The following is a 17,863-nucleotide window of genomic DNA, read 5'->3' as shown; positions in this document are numbered from 1 at the left end:
TGCTTGATCGATATTCATTTTAACTTTCAGACTGCAAATGAAATATTGAAAACAGCACAGATTGAAATTTAATCCATTGCAATGCCAATGGTCACGCTTTTTGCACACAGCTCTCAAAGCATCATTATTGTCTTAGTGCATCACTTCATCAGAGGATGAATGGACACTGGACACACTGAAATTAGTGTATGGGTATTTTGGTAAAATGTTAGCTTGTATTTTTAGTTTTCTAGTTTGTTCTTAGTGACTACAATCCTTGACGTAGAAGATAAGTATTGACGTCCACCCATCCCAATACGTAAGACAGTCTTCTCCTGTGTGCTCTCTCTCTCTCATCCCACTCTCGCACACACACACACACTTGTAAAACAGGGGGTTAGGGGTTGGACCACAGGGAGGGGTGTGTCTCTATAAGACGACCGTGCAACAGCATCCTCTTAGGAAACAAACAGAAGCAGGCGATAGGAGAATATAACCGCCTTCAGTTTCAGCAGATCTGCTCAGGACAGGTGCCTGAACCGCACACAGCTCAGGTAGGCTAACTCAAGGGAGAAACACTTTATATTCACATCAGTTTACTCAGGTCACTTTGCACAAATCTGTTAGCTGATTATTTGTAATTTAGCATTGTGCAATATAATGTATTTTTCCATTAAACTTAAATGGATAGTTTACTCATTTACTCATCCTCTTGTCCTTCCAAACCTGTAAATAAAATACTTTCTTCTGTGTTATATCTTCTTTTGAAAGAAAGTGATTCAAGTTTTGAATGGCATGAGGGTTTAACTGAGAATATTTTTTAGGTGAACTTTCTTATTAGATCAGGAGTTTATTTTATCAGTAACTATTCTGTACACTTTTATCAGCAATTATTAGTTGACCGCATGCAAGAAGTAAAAAATAAAAATGTTTCCACAATTAACTGACATAAAGCATCAAATCATGTATAAAAATTATGGTTTATGGCTGTTATACATCTTCTCAAACCTATTTGTGTGAATGACAGAGACATATTTTTCACTTTGCTTTCATAATTGTGTCATCGATTGAAACATAGTGAAATCAATGCATTTCTTTACAGGGCATAATCCAGGCTACTATAGACCCAATTAAATTTTAGGGAGAAATTTACTGTACTCTGGGGTGTTTAATAAAGCTAAGAGGAGCATTGGCAGTATTGTGAAATATTTTTGAAAAGGAGCTGACTTTTGGTGCATAAAACGCCTGGCACTTGCTCCATTCATGGACCATTACCATGTAATTTTCTACTATCTTTGGCCAGTGCCTACAAATGTCTTATCTGCTAGAGTTAGTTTGGATTTAGTGCTCAGGTTTCATAGTCATTCTTTAATTTCACATGAGGTCATTTTGAATTAGCCTATAAATATCATGGATCAATTCTGCCTAGGGTAATTCAGAATCTAGCTTTCTGATGTAGCACCTTGCTAGATAATTGTATACTTGTTCTATATCACAGAGTGTCCATAAAAGCTTGGTTGGAGCTGAGATTGTAAGAATTGAGGCTATGATCATAAATAAAAAGTGGAAATACTTCTCAAAGAAAGAAAGACTGGCTGACTTTTAAAAAAAGTGTTTTAAAAATGTGATTCCTTCTATGCAAATTTCTATTGATTCCTTCTATGCAGATTCTTAATTTTGTATGTTATATAAGAACATTACATTTAGGTGATTGTGTAATGATGCCAATTGCCTCAGTTCCTCTTTTTAAAAAAAGTGTAAAGACAAATCCACATGATGAATAATAGAAAATTTCCACAAGTACAATACAAAAATCATTAAGGATAGGTGCAGCTAGGATTTTTGGTTCTAAGAATAGTCAGATTATTCCTTGAAAGGCCCTGAGGTAAACGTATCGGCTCATCCAAAACTCATGGCACAATTTTAGCCATTGTGAAATTGAAACCTGATTAGCTGTCCTTGCAGTGCATTAAATTTTCTGATGCACAAAAAGCATAATCATAAGCATAAAAGCAATATATATATATATATATATATATAAGATTAAGTGACCTAATACATACGAGGCACATACTGTAAAGTATTTTGAAATAGCATAAATTACCAAATTTTCACATATAAATATTTTTTTGCCTTTTTTGTTATATATATATATATATATATATATATATATATATATATATATATATATATATATATATATATGAACAGTACAGTAGATATGAAGGATATAGGCACTGAATCCTGAAAAAGCCTTGTTCGAAGATGAATGTGCAGTGCAGTGCAGTGCAGTGCAGTGCAGCACTGATGTGACTCAGATTTATTATTTCTTTCAGTTATTTTTATACATTCTAAGTATATTATCTACCATCCACCAGCTTCCATACTTTTTTCAGCTATTTCAATGTATCCAGACTAACATGACTGTTTGATACTGGTCTACGAAAAGAAATGTTAAACTGCATTGGTGTGAAGGACTGCACTGCAGGAGGAGTTTGTCCTTAATGATATTTCATCAAGGAGTTTCTCTGCCCTTAAAGTCAGTTTAACAACTGCATTCTATACAGCAGATGAAACAATTACTTTCACATCATAAGCATGAAAACAACCTTAAGCTTTTTGATGAGATAATCTATTGTTATGTCATGCACATCAATGCAAAGCCCGTCCTGAAGGCTTTGTTTAAGTGTGGTGAATCCATCTATCCCAGCCATTGATTATTTAGCATCAAAGAAACAGTTGTGGTCACTGGGCGAATTTTCCATTCAATTTGTGGATGCATTTATCTACTATTGAGTTTGCAGGTGTAAGTGCACAAATTTGTCTTTGACCTTCATGGGCTGCAGCGGCCCTACTGAGACATACAGGTGAAGCTGTCGATCTGTGTGTTTGCCACTGATGTGAGGTTTTCATTATTTCAGGAGAGATCTCAACAACACAGCTCAGATTGGATCAAACATATAAGAGATCAAAATATAAAATTAAACATTTTCTCATCAGATTCTTCTAAAGCCAAATTATTATCCACCTTCATTATGAAGCTCTAGACTCTCACTGTACACCAACAATTGTTCCATTTTTATTTCTCCTAAGGAATTTAAGGAGAAACATAAATGATCCTTAAGTGAAGCCTAACAGAGACACATCAATGCTGTGTAATGTACTGTAAGAGCAACATATGAGCAATAAAATCTTCCTCGGAGGTGTTGTTCCATCATTTGTCATTTCATTGACAAGTTTATAGCCAATAATAATGACACTTTTACACATCAACTATTGGATACTAAAGGCTCTTAGCCTAGGTTAATAGCGGATTAGTAATAATGGTCATTGATTTCTTCTTTTCAAACTTATCTAATGTGTCATGCTTGAAGGACACTGACATCATTAATCCAAACCAGGTACAGCAGTTAACGTCATATAGTCTCCACCCAACAGCTAGCCCATCATGATCATCATATTCGACTATTTCTTTAGTTTATGGTGGTAGTGTCATATTTCTCTATATGTCATCAGAATTACGTATTTACAGCAGTTTCTCTAAGCCTTCCATCTGCAGTTGCACAATTCTGATCTAATTAAATATAGCAGTGGGCTGTCCGTCTCCGCCACTGAAAACCCCTCTGGTATTTAACTTTGATTATTATGCGTTTGATTAAGAAATGAGCTGTGCAAATCAGCCCCGTTTACCTCTGGAGTTTAATTTAGTGTTTTTAGACCGTATTTGGCATACATTGAAAATCTCAGGAGATAACACATCTGAAATGATGGACAATATCTACACAACAGGAGCAACTGGTGATGGAGACGGGAAATGAAGCAGAACATGGAATTCTTTCCACTTGCTATGTTTACCAGACAATGTCTGTCATTTCTCATCATGATATGTATGAGTAATGACAGAAATGTTTCATTGTACTCATTAGAAGACAGTTCACAGGGTCTTATCTCCTTTTATCTAATTGGAATATGGAAAAGAAGCTGACAGTGGAAGATGGATTAAAATAGGAAATGTATGGGTGAAATTAACACTTAAATTGTGTTTAAGCTGCTCAGAGTAGACTGTGTGTCTGTGTCAGATTCTGCATAAAATCCATACTAAGGCTACGTCCACACGAAGCCACAGCTTTGCCTATCAAATTAATTTTTTTCCCCTCATCGGCATTCAAACGAAACCACGAAACCAACACAAAAAAGATGTAGCATACTCGCCAGACCAGTATGTGGCGCTGTAATTCTCAGTTAAAACTAAAAGCGGAGAAGAAGACTTGGACTATGCGCATAAACCTTGTGCGTAGTATACAAACAAACATGGAAAAATACATTAATTAGTCTGTGTTAATGTTAGTTAATAAAAAGATAATCATTCAGTGTTTCTTCACATTTTTGTTGCTGTTACTTGACATAGTGGTGTCTGACTAGGGGCGAGAAGTGGGCTGATGACATCATCGTTTCAGAGAATATACAGTTTCGCTGTCTACATGATTTATCCACTCTGGGACCCGGTTTAAAAAAATATCGGTTACACTCTCCCAAAACGCCGGATCTGTGTGGACGAAACACCTATACGACACAAAATGTATGCGTATATAGCTAAAAGTGTGGACGGGGCCTAAAATATGCTGCTCTGATCCACCTAGTCCCTAGTATCCTAATGCTGCTTTTCAACTGTAAATGCAGATAAAATGAAGCTGAGTATGTATTTAATTTATAATTACGTACTTTTAAACATTTTTTTTATTTATCATTTCATGTTTTTTTGTTTTTTTTTGGAAACCCACTTCAGTACAAAACATGAAATGGATTATTGTGAGACAAAATTTTAAATAAGGAATAAAGCAACCTTGTGAGAGACGGTCATTTTGCAAGATATAGTTTTAATTGAATGAATTCAACAGTGAGCTATGAATCAAACTATGCGTGTAACAAAGGGAGTAGTGACGACGAAGTGGAGATCCAATTGCAGGCTTTATTAAAAGAGTGTAGACAGAACAGGCACAGTCAGACACCAGCAAACAATCACATTCAAGGTACAGGCAAAAGGGTAATCCAACAAGACAGGCAAAGAAAAATACATTATATAGAGAATTTATAAAACAAAGAATGAGAGATGCTGAAAATAAATATAAAATATATAAAAATAAGTTAATATCTTACGCGTATGTAGAAAAGAATATTATAGTAAATTGTTGAATAAAAATAAAAATAATATTAAAGGAATATGGGACATATTAAACAGTAAAATTACAAACAATTCTGGGCAACAAAGTTATCCTCATTATTTTATTGATAACAACACTATAAAGGACAATATGGCTGATGTGGTTAATAGCTTTAACAATTTTTTTGTGAGTGTGGGACCAAATTTGGCAGAAGAAATTCCGGATACATTGTCATCTGAAGATTGGAGTGAAAATTGTATAGAAAGGAATCCCAACTCAATGTTTCTTGCAGAGGTGGAAGAAAAATAAATAATAGATATTGTAAATAATTTTAAATACAAAACATCTACCGATTCCAATGAACTTGATATGAAAATTGTGAAAAAAGGTAATTGAGGGGATCTCTAAACTCATCGTCGTGCTTGGATATTACTTGTGGTGTCCCCCAGGGGTCAGTTCTAGGTCCAAAAATATTTGTATTATATATAAATGATATATGCAAAGTTACAAAGATTGTAAAACTAGTTCTGTTTGCGGACGATACAAATATTTTTGTTCTGGGGGGAATTTACAGGAGTGGAGACTATTACTTCAGCCATTAATAATTTTAAAAGATGGTTTGATAGAAATAAATTATCATTAAATATTAATAAAACTAACTTCATGTTATTTGGTAACTGTAAAAAGAGTATACAAGTCCGGATACAGGTAGATGTGGTGGATATAGAATGGGTTAATGAAAATAAGATTCTTGGGGTGATAATAGATGATAAAATATGTTGGAAATCTCACATAAAACATGAACTTAATAAACTTTCAAGAAGTATTTCAATACTGAATAAAGCAAAACATCTTCTGAACTACAAATCACTCCACATTCTTTACTGTGCGGTGGTTTGGGCCATACATACATTCATGTATACATTCACAAATGTATTATTTTTTAAAATCAAAGACATTGAAATTTACTGATCTGGTTTTTATTCAAACTACACAAATAATGTATAAAGCAAAAAATAACTTACTTCCTGGCAATTCAACAACTGTTTCTTAATAGGGAAGGGAGATATAACATTAGGGGTGAGTGCAACTTTAAACAATTATGTGTCCGCACAACATTAAAAAGTTTTGTGTTTCGATATGTGGAGTGAAATTGTGGAATAGATTAAGTTCAGAACTTAAACAATGTTCAAGTATGATTCAGTTTAAAAAGTGCTGTAAAAATATGTTTTTTTTGCAAGGTATAGAGAGGAAGGTCTTTGATTAGGTGACAGTTCATTTATATATTTTCAATTTTTTTTTCTGGTCAACTGGCCAACTGGTTAATTATTAAAAGTAGTGGAGAAGGGGAATAAGCTTATTGAATAAGCTTATGCTTCTTCCTACTCCTTTTCGGACATGTATAAGTTAAAAGGGGAAAAGGAAAGAAAAAATTTGAAATAATTGTATCATTATGACTATAACTGTTTGTATTTTTTTTTTTTTTTTTTTAAATGTTCGAAATAAAGTTTTTTCATTCATTCATTCAGTGGTCAGGACAGGCAGCAGTCAATCAAAAACAAGGTAAAAGTACAAGGATCAAAACACAAGAAAGGCAAAACTGGGAACATGGAAACCAGGAAAGACAGAAGGGCTAAACATTCAATCACCAGCGAAGACAGAGAGTGTGTGTGCTATTCTTAGGCCCCGTCCACATGAATGCGAGTATTTTCAAAACCGCAGGTTTTTCTTTGCAGTTTGACTGTTCGTCCACATGCAAACACTGCACCAGGTCACTGAAACGGAACATTTTTGAAAACTCCTGCCTGGGTGAATATTTTCAAAAACTCTGATTGCAGTGTTAACATGTAGACAGCGAAACCAGATATTTTGGCTTGTGACGTCTGAGCATGTGCTGTTATCTCTGCCTACTGGACACATTTTCATGCTTCTGATTGGTCAAAATGGCTTTACGGTTGAGATTATATCGCCACCTGTTGGCTTGGCATTAGTGGTGGAAATTATGATTCTTTCAAGAGATTCATTCATTTTCAGTTCGTTCACCAAAATGATTCGTTTAGAATCGTTCACTGATTCGTTCCGTGATCATTTCTTCGTATTACACAAAATATGCCAGCAGGTGGCAAAAAAGAGTGTATTGTGTGTTATGTCTTAAGTCAACAAATGTATTCACTTATTCAACTCGTTCATTGAAGGGCAAATTCGTTCACTACATTCAACAAATCACATGCTCCTCACATCTCATACTCAAAGGCTATTGGCTCGAGGTTGAGTAATTCTTTTACAGGATGAAATGGTTATTACCCGGTTCACTTAGCTGCGCATGCGCTGCTTATAGCACCGCGCTGCTGTGGAGGGAGGAATTTCAGTGAACGACAAATATGAGTCCGTGGATTATGTGAACGAGAATGATTCGTTCACCTAAAAGATTCTGTCACCTAAAAGATTCGTTCAAAAAGAATGATTCGTTCACAAATGACACATCACTACTTGGCATGCTCTTTACAGTGCTTCATAGCATGCTTTTGCGTTTTCATGTGGATGGAGATTTTTTTTTCAAATGAAAGAAGGAACAACTCCATTTATAAAAATACCAGTGTACGTCTGGACATGGCCTTATAGTCCTACTAATGTGAGACAGCTTTGAACTGATGATGAGATCTGATGAGTGACAGGTAATGCAGTTGATGAGTCCAGGCAAAGGATTATGGGAAATGAAGTCCTGAGTGAATGGCAAGGTCCAGAATAAAGTGCCCTCTAGAGGAGTTCATGGGCACTACAGTTGGAGATCGTGACAGTGTGATATAAAGTCACAAACACACACAAAAAAAGAATTTGCAGTTACAATAAATAGAGTTGCAATTGTAAGACATAAAAAAATATCACTGGGAGAGTAATAAATATTAAAAAACAAAGTTGCAATGGAACATGAATTCACAATTAATGCCACATTTCCACCGAAATTACCCGGAACATTTGTACCAGGAACTTTTTTTCCCAGGAACTTTTTTCCCCCCAGACCTGTTGCTTTCTGCGTTTCCACCGCGGTGTAAAGTACCGGGAAGATTAGGCAAATAGACTGGTGACGTAGGTCTGCGCGCGTTTCTCAATACAAAGTACGCTGATTTTGGACGTGCATTCTTGGTAGTGCGGACTTTGTGCATTCGACTCGGGAGTGTGATGTCCGCAACGACGCAAGTCCAGTAAATCTGCAAACGTACTTGATAACTTCAGTCAGCTGACCATGGCTACTGCTATTTTCCTCTCTGTATATTTACAATAAAACGAAATAGGATATCAAATACCACTGCCTCCTTTCGTTTTCATTTAAGAATAATAACAGCTGCAGAAATGTACTTAGTTCAGGGATATGTGTGTATATATACAGCCATTACAATGAAATGAAATATTATATAGATTTGCCTTTTTTATTTTCATTTTAACATATAGATAAATTGAATACAGACCAAAGATAACCTGTTAGATTTACCCCGCAGCTGAATTATATTTTATGTTTAACCACTAAAGAGACATCAGAGCCAGCGGCACACATCAGAAGGTCTAGCCGAGGTGAGGCTGCATCTCGGCGGATAGATGATCACTGAGCTCCCGCTGATCGCGTGGAGCTGACCGTCTCTGAGATCGGCGAAACACATTTTTAAATAGGCGCTGTCTTTATAAATAAACCACAGATTTGAGTTTTAAACAACTACATTCTCGCCTGAAATACTTTTAAAATTACATTTCATGACACAATAAAACAGTAATACTTTGAACATGATCCGAATAAATGGTGGTTGAACTCAATCAATGCTGCGTGAACTCAACTCGCTTTGGCTACTGCAATTTTCCTCTCAGTATATTTACAATAAAACGAAATAGGATATCAAATACCACTGCCTCCTTTCGTTTTCATTTAAGCATAATAACAGCTGCAGAAATGTACTTAGTTCAGGGATATGTGTATATATATTACAATGAAACGAAATATTATATAGATTTGACTTTTTTATTTTCATTTTAACATATAGATAAATTGAATACAGACCAAAGAAAACCTGTTAGATTTACCCCGCAGCTGAATTATATTTTATGTTTAACCACTAAAGAGACATCAGAGCCAGCGGCACACATCAGAAGGTCTAGCCGAGGTGAGGCTGCATCTCGGCGGATAGATGATCACTAAACTCCCACTGATCGCGTGGAGCTGACTGTCTCTGAGATCGGCGAAACACATTTTTAAATAGGCGCTGTCTTCATAAATAAACCACAGATTTGAGTTTTAAACAACTACATTCTCGCCTGAAATACTTTTAAAATTACATTTCATGACACAATAACAGTAATATTTTGAAAATGTTGATCCGAATAAATGGTGGTTGAACTCAACCAATGCTGCGTGAACTCAACCAATCAGGATGTTTAGCGGCCAAGTCCCACCCCCGAACGTTCTGGAACTTTTGCCGCGTTTCCACCACAGGAACTTTACCCAGGAACTAGGGACTTTGGCCTGGTACTCGGTGTGTTTCCACCGAAGGAACCAGGAACTAAATAAAGTTCCGAGTAAAAAAATGCCCCTCAGAAAGTCCCTGCTGGCGAGGTGGTACTTTTTCAAAGTTCCGGAACTTTCGGTGGCGGGACTTGGCCGCTAAACATCCTGATTGGTTGAGTTCAAGTTCCTGCGGTGGAAACGCGGCATAAGAGAAATAGTTGCAACTGTGAAAAAAAAACACATTGTGCAATATATTATATTGCACACTTTGCAATATAAAGTTGCAATTCTGTGATGTAAAATGATATTGTGAGATATAAAGTCTGAACTGTGAAATAAATCACAATTATGTGAAATTAATTCACTATTAAAAGAAAGTTGCAACTGCCAGATAGGATAGTTGCATTTGTCAGAGATAAAGTCACCTTTATATTTATTTATTTTTACACTGAGACAGAAATAATCTTCCATGTTTCAATAATTTCATATTCAAAATATTAATTTCATAAGTTTATTTATACAACTGTAATTTCTGAGTAAATGCATTTATGTCGCCTCTGTGCATTATTAAACTGTTTGTGTAAATAAATCTTACATTTTGTCACAAATCACTAAACGCGCTGCTACTGTAGAAAAGATATGAAGCAATGACATTCTGTAAATAGAGCACTTAGTCTTTCATTTCAAAAACAGAAAAGCTTTCTTATTATATAAAACACACAGTTTCTCAAAGTGCATCAATTTCCTCCCACTTAGTCAATGAGAGATTGTTCTTTCCTTTGAGTATATGAGATAATTCCAAAGGTCACAAGTTAAATCACTATGTCTATCTTGGTTAAGTCTTTTTTATTACATAATTGAGTTAGTTAATTAAATCTTGAAGGCCTGTCAAGCTCTGCATCCCACATGTACGTATGGTTCTGTACAAACCATAGTTAGATTAAGAACTTCTGGGGCACTTGAGTTGCACAGAAAACGTGTACTGTAATCTAAATTTAAATGAGAAACTTCAACCAGAAAAATAGCTGATGAAAAGGAAAAACTGTAGTTGTAAAACAATCCCCACTTGAAATATCACCTCTAAACAATGCACCCTGGCCTGAATCCATTTAGGTTTGTCATCTTGTAGTTTCTGAGAAAAAGTAGATAAACAAATAAACTAAGTAAAAGGAGTGACAAAAATCAATATCCAGTTCTTTCCCTGCTGCATAAAGTTGTGTGTAATTCACTCACACACTTATAATTATGTGTCTTCCTTGTCTGTTACTCGTACAGTGACTGAATTCAATAAAGCTCACTCAAGGGGTGCCTATCGATTCTCTGTGACTTACACCTTTGCTTTTGTTCCTGGTGACACCTTCTGTACAAGTGTAATGCAGGTGAAACTGATTTATCTTGAAGTTGCTTCTGAACCATGCAACTGATGGTTTGGTGGGCAGATTGTCACCGGCCAACCATAAGTGCTGAAACATACATTCATTGGTGCTTTATTTGTTGACAAGGCAGCTGCAGAATAAGGTTATTTTTCTTAAAGCTTTGGCATAAAAAGGAATGAAGCACTTAGTAATTTCTATTGTTTGGACTAATGTGGTGGCTAAGACTGCTTATAACCATCACAGTAGCTCAAATCCTCCTCCTCTTGTCCATTCTGCTCCCGTTACGCCACAAGCACTAATTCTAGCTTCAATTACTACAGATGATGAGTTTTGCTAATGAAGTACTGGCAAACGCTTAGTCTGTCTCAAAAACATTCAAAAAGTACCTTTACATATGGTTAGTTAGCTGCTTTTTTTGACAAAATCTATTTTAAGGCGAGACACTGCAGGTGAATAGGGCAAAAAAAATAACTAATAGTTATCACCTTACTTACCCAGTTGATTGATTACATTGATTATTGCAAACATTTTTTGTATTACAAGTTTTCAAAAATGTTATGTTTAAATATGCAAATGAGGCATTATTTAATGAAATATGTGCTAATTTGCATAAAAGTCTAGTACAAAAATCTGAACACTAGATGAAGTCAGTTCCAAATTTTTTGTTTAATTTTTTTGACATATTAGAGTCAAATGTTTTTACAGAGGGAATTCTGGTTATCTTTTTTTGTCACTCCGTAATTCAGAAAATACTTTGAACAGCCAGAAAACAATATCTTTTCACAATTTTGGGGGGAATAAAATGTTGTATATAATCAAGGAAAATATATATGAACAAATCCCTCTGTAAGAACCTTCAGAATATAGACAGGAATAAAAATGTCAAGTTTGGTGTGTGTAAGTGCTACTGAAGTGGAGATTTATGGCTCAGTGTTGAAGAAAAAACTCATTTTGAGAAAACGGCCTTTAAAAATATGTATTGTAATTGAAATCTATTGACACAAACAGATAAAGTGCTATAAAAGAAACACTTAACAGTGTTTTTTGGATGTTTTCCTTCCACTAGTTTGAAAAAGCACTTTATGAAAAACAAAAAAGCCCAAAATCTCAAAATTGACAGGTGCTTGAAAAAACAGTGTGTTTGCCTGCAGTGTCTCACCTTAAGATTATGTGAGGGATAATGTAAATTTCAGACAGTCATTATTGCAAAATAATCTCACCCTGAAGGAGTTTATTTTTCCAATAATGACCTTCTGACTGTACATTACACTGCTCATTAAATGGCTGCTTGCCAAATAAACAAATAAAAGAGTGTTAAATAATGAATTAAGATGAAACTCTGTTATTAAATGAATTTATCTTAGATTATCTTAAAGCTTCTGCAAATAAAAACAGCCCATTACAACGTAGAAAACAAGTCACCCAGCAACTACCCCAACACTGAAAATAAAACATTTATAATAAATTATAATTAGCCTTCTATCATTCTTTTTCTAGGTATAGCATATTTTGCTCTATTTTAAGTTCTCTCTAGCAGTGAGTCTCTTTCTGTTTTTTTGTTTCAATTTTTGACTGCATCTCAAAGGGTTAATGCGTCAGTTTCAATGACCTCATAGACAGCGCGCCGAAATGTAGCACCGTTGTGCTTTGGGTGTCCCAAGTTCATGTCCTGTCTTGTGGACCTTTCCCAATACCCCCACACATCACCCGCTTCATGAATAAAGGCATAAAATGGCAAAAGAAATTAATACTTTTATTTAGCAAGAACCCTTTAAATTGATTAAGTGACACTAAACACTTTTTCAACGTTTCCATACAAATTGTAAATTGTTTTCAACATTGATAATAATAAGAAAGGCACCAAATCAACATATTAGAACGATTTCTGAAAGATAATGGGACAAAAGACTGGAGTAATGATGCTGAAAATTCAGCTTTGCCTTCAAAGGAATAAATTACATTCTGAAATATATTAAAATAAAAATAAAAAGTTATTTTTATATATATTTTTAAATTGCAATAACATTTCACAATATTACTGCTTTTACTTGAATTTTGTATAAGCATCCCGATCTCATGGCAATTCGTACATATTTTAAAAAGTGGTGAATTCGTACGAGAAAAATTGGTACGTTTTGTGAAAAATCGTGTGTATTTCACAAGGTCACAAATTCGTAGGAATTTGTATGAATGACCACCCCTAACCCCGCCCCTGAACATACCCCTCACAGAAAACATACGAATTCGTATGACCTTACTCATTCGATTTTTCTAATAAACCACCTCGTAAAAAATGTTAATCATAGTTTCTATACATAACATTGAAGTAATTAAGGTAATTTACAGTTGGTTATTTTTAAATGCATTAGATTTGAGGCACAAAGACGGCTACTTATGTTGCAATTGATTAATCAGAAGAATGCCAGAAATACTTTGTTATTACTAATATGTTGAAATAACGCATACACATTAGGGCTGCACAATTAATCTAATTTCTATTCGTGATTACAATTATGGATGCCACAATTACGTAATTGTTCAAAGCGCCAATTAATCATTCAAAGTCCACTTATGTTATTCGATGTGCTTAAGATGAGTTTTTTCTTTCTACGTGTTATCTTAAGGGTTTTTCCCATTATTAAAATTTTAGCTTAAGTATAATATTATAATACCATTCATATTTTTACTTTTTTATAATTTAAAGAAGAAACCAAACTGATGTATAGTTGACATTTGGGGGTTAATACTAGAAGAGCACTAAAGGTTTTTCAATAAGAGTGTTTTCAGCTTGTTTATTTTCATATAAAAATTCGGCATGCAGTTGCATCAAACAATGGTTTAAACATCATTCAATGTAAATTGTGATAATCCAATGTAATAATCGCAATTACAATTTCAAGGGAGTAATCGACAATTAGGATTTTTGTCATAATCGTGCAGCCCTAACACACATACTGTTGTGATAGGATTTACTTCCAGGAATTGTAACCTATTTTCTTTCTCACACCATCATCTCTGTCTCTACCCTCCCTACAGACTGCACTTCAGCCGTTAAAACACTGCGTGATGAAGACTCCACTGTGGACACTACTGTTGCTTGGACTGTGTAACCCAGCATGGTGTGACTGCCAGAAGGATTGCCTCTTCTGCAGCCAAAAACTGCATAATGAATATGCCTTCAACAACTTGGTAATTCCCTACAGTTTCAATAACTTCACATAGGAAAGAATATCACAAATGAGATCTCCTACTATCTCTTCTATACAGCAGTGAGTTTAAAAGGGGTGCAGTTGGAAAATTTTGCGTAGCCTTTCCCCCGAAAAAAAAATACCCTAATAATCTCTCACGTCTTGTCTAGAGTTTCTGAAGAGATCCCAATAACACCACAGATTGTGCTCAGATTGTGCCAAAACTCTATAAATTTTTAATCAAATTCTCAAACAGAATGTACAGGTTATGCCCACCATATTAATTTTATAGCTTTTTGTTCTTATATACATCAATAACATTTTCCTCAGAAAATACACAAGTCTAGTTTTATATGTTACTCTGCACAGATCTTCTACAGCTTCCTGAATTTTATTTCATTTTCTGTACTGTCCAAGACCTATGGCCTCAATTGTATCGAATTTCCCTGAGACACGCCATTAGTTGGCATAATTATAATGATCATAACAGTGGAATGTGGTTGTGTTCTGCAGCTGATTATAGCTCAGAGGAGGAGGACATACTGTCTGATTCATGTCAATAACACGTATTTGAGGGGGAAGACGTGCTAATTTGGTTAAAGATGGCCCTTTGACTCAAAACAGCTGGGGTGATTCAGTTATCTTGTTGTGTAATTAAGTAGAAACCCAATAACATCATTCGGAAAGGCTGCTTACGGAAACTGATGGGCCTGAGTAGCCCTCCATAATGCAGACTCTCCCTGAGGTGTTCTTATAATTTTTTTAGCATAAATGAACAGTTATATCCTTTTCTGGTAACTAACCAACTCCATCGAAACTAAACTTTTAATGTAAAAGGGTTAATTCATTCCACCGGATAACAACTCACGCACCTTCCATTTTAACGCACGAAGGTCATGAAGTTAAAGGAAGTAAGACTATGCAGTGTTGCCAACTAATTTTCAGGGGAAGTTGCTAAATGAAAGTCAATTTGTCACTAAATGTTGCTAAATGTCCCCAAATTATGGTAGTAATGTACCATATTTCTTATTGAGACAAAAAGGGGTGACTTCATTTAATCAATCAGTAGAGCTATAATGTCAAGTGTTTAAAAACAAACAAAATAAGTGGTTTCAGGGAGATGTTGAAAATGTTGATAATATTTTTTTAAGAGATTTGTACAATAATTTGTAGTAAACATGGGCGATTCTGATGTCATATAGCTCACTTTGCAATACACTGCTAAAACCAGCCTAAGCCAATCTGTTGACTGGTGTTTGAGGAACTTTTCAACAGGTCCAACAGTTAAACTAGCTATCTGAACACCCATTTGTCTTGATAGAGAACGCTTAAAGCAGACAGGACCAGATGAGATAGCCTAAATGATTGTTGAAAATAAAGTTGCCTACAAGACAGGTGCACCTTTATGTTATAAATGTTGCTGTATTAAAGCATGATGTCGACAGTGTAATGTGTTCGTGTGTCTTTGTTCAGGTGTGTCTGGTGGAGTGCCATGGTAAACTTTCTCCAGGCGACACCTGGGAGATGTGTCGCAGGACCACTGTGGAGCAAAACCCAAAAGCCTTGCTATCGGTTGGCTATGGCGTGCTGAAAAGAGCGGAAGAGGAAGCGGACACCTCTCTGCCTGTGGACCAGGATGATGGCCAGTATTCTGAAACCCTCCAGAGGTTCGCCCACATAACACAAGCCTTGGGAACAGATGATCAGGACCAAGATATGCAGCTCAGTAAAAAATACAAGTTCCTGCAAGTACAGTCAGCACAAGAATCTGAAGAAGAGCGAGATGGAGATAACAAGACGGAAGGCGATGAGGAAGAGGCTGCCGTCCACCTAATCAAACGCTTTGGAGGCTTCCTCAAAAACAAGTATGGCTACAGGAAGTTCATAGATCCTGGAAGGTCTTTGCAAAAGAGATATGGGGGGTTCATAGGCGTCCGCAAATCTGCCCGTAAGTGGAACAACCAGAAGCGTTTTAGCGACTTCCTCAAGCAATATTTGGGCATGAGTACTCGAGCTAGCGAGTTTAATAGTATGTCTGCTGATGTCACCCAGCAGAATGAGTAAGCGTTGACCTTTAAAGCGAAGAAACTTACCCAGCAAACCATTCATTATGCTCATTCGAAAGATATCATGCACGGTTCTCCTCAAACACAAAAAGCTCTCATAGTCCCACAGGGTTAGATGTGGATTTACTCACTGAAGCATCTAATCTGTGTCAAACAAAGCTTACATATAGAAGCTTGAAGTTTGAAGAAAACTCTTCAGATGCAATTTGAGACATCTATAGATTGCATTAGATGATTGATATTGTACATGATGGCCCCTCTAGAGTAATTAAACATTGTGCAAAGACCATTTTGAAAACGTTATCGTTTCCAAATTCATCTCCTTTTCGACACTGACACCTACTGGCCAATGAGAGTTCCCATAATGAAATCTCCATGAAAATACTTGAAACAGAGGTGAAATATCAAATAGAGAGGTAATTACTAGGCAAAATAGAATTATTAAAGAATTAGTTCACCAAAAATGAAACATTTGTCATAACTCACGCAAATTTATGTCATTGTCAGCTCCAAATGGATCGTAAATAAGCATTTCAGTCTAATGAATGCATGAGAAACAAAATGTAGGTTTTTAATTTCAATCTTTACCTTATTTCTTCTTCCAAATCTCATATGCATGCACTAAAACCTGCAATTCTGTCATGTGCTAACCAATAATGAAGCAGTAACAATCTCAAAATCTATTATATGGCTTTAGAAGACTTGGGATATAGTGCACAAGTCAAATGGACTATTCTTTATGCCACTTTTTGGAGCATAATGGGCCATAATTTCCAATCTTCTAACGCTGAATGCTAAATACAACCCGATCAGGAAAACATAATTTTATTCAAGTTGCAATTTTGTATGAATTTGTACACAGTAAATGTACATTTCTTAAGACAAAATAAGCATGAAGATCCACCCCTAAACATCACTGGAGTGTAAACAGATTGTACAAATTCATACAAATTATTGTCATATTTATTGTAATAAGATTATGTTGGGAAAAGATCAGCTTTAACAATCTGCTAAATATCTCTTAAAATAAAATAAAATTGGGTCTGAATGATATGGGCATGAGTAATTGACAGAATTTACATTTTGGGTGTACTGTTCTTTTAAGAGGATTAAGGAAAACTAATCTGTTTACGGTCTCTCCCAAAAAATAAATAAAGCCAGATTTTGCATAAACCATTCCAGCAAAGGCTCATCACTGTAATATGCCTATACAAACAACAAATTCTTTCATGCACATGCACACAGAGTTTGCATCCTCATCTAACAGTGGGAAACCTAAAGCTTTCATTTTATTATTTTTTTGAAACTGACAAAGTTGATTTGTATTTGTGCAGATGAAATGATGTATTTATGCAAACATTGCAGAGTCATGCTTTTCCCTTTATTCTAATAATAAAAATCATGATGTTGACTAAATGAACTGTACATAGTAACTGAACTATGTCAATAAAATAGTTTACTATTTTCTGTGGCTTGTCATGCAGCAAATGATTGTGTGTCCTGAAGTATTTTGTTCATATGGATTTCAAACTTGTAATATTTCCCACCAGTTCCTCTTACAGCATACTGAAAGCATTCCACCTTGTCATCCTCAAAAGGA

General features: G+C 35.4%; 1 protein-coding gene across 1 annotated transcript; it reads left to right on the top strand.

The window, feature by feature from the left end:
• The first annotated feature begins 432 nt into the window (after positions 1-432).
• On the top strand, positions 433-17,728 carry pnoca (prepronociceptin a). The gene is made up of 3 exons (XM_059520097.1): positions 433-533; positions 14,046-14,198; positions 15,671-17,728. The coding sequence occupies exons 2-3, from the start codon at positions 14,076-14,078 to the stop codon at positions 16,259-16,261; spliced, it is 714 nt and encodes a 237-aa protein (XP_059376080.1). The 5' UTR covers positions 433-533; positions 14,046-14,075; the 3' UTR covers positions 16,262-17,728.
• The last annotated feature ends 135 nt before the right edge of the window (positions 17,729-17,863 follow it).

Source organism: Carassius carassius, chromosome 32 (genome assembly GCF_963082965.1).
Source record: "Carassius carassius chromosome 32, fCarCar2.1, whole genome shotgun sequence".
Lineage (NCBI taxonomy): Eukaryota > Metazoa > Chordata > Actinopteri > Cypriniformes > Cyprinidae > Carassius > Carassius carassius.
This window is presented reverse-complemented; position numbering and strand designations above follow the sequence as displayed.

What these genes read in the sequence shown, in the direction of transcription:
- pnoca (XM_059520097.1), top strand. Translation starts at nt 14,076, where the DNA reads ATGAAGACTCCACTGTGGACACTACTGTTGCTTGGACTGTGTAACCCA. An exon ending in AATATGCCTTCAACAACTTG is followed by an intron (nt 14,199 to 15,670) that starts GTAATTCCCTAC and finishes GTCTTTGTTCAG; the next exon opens with GTGTGTCTGGTGGAGTGCCA.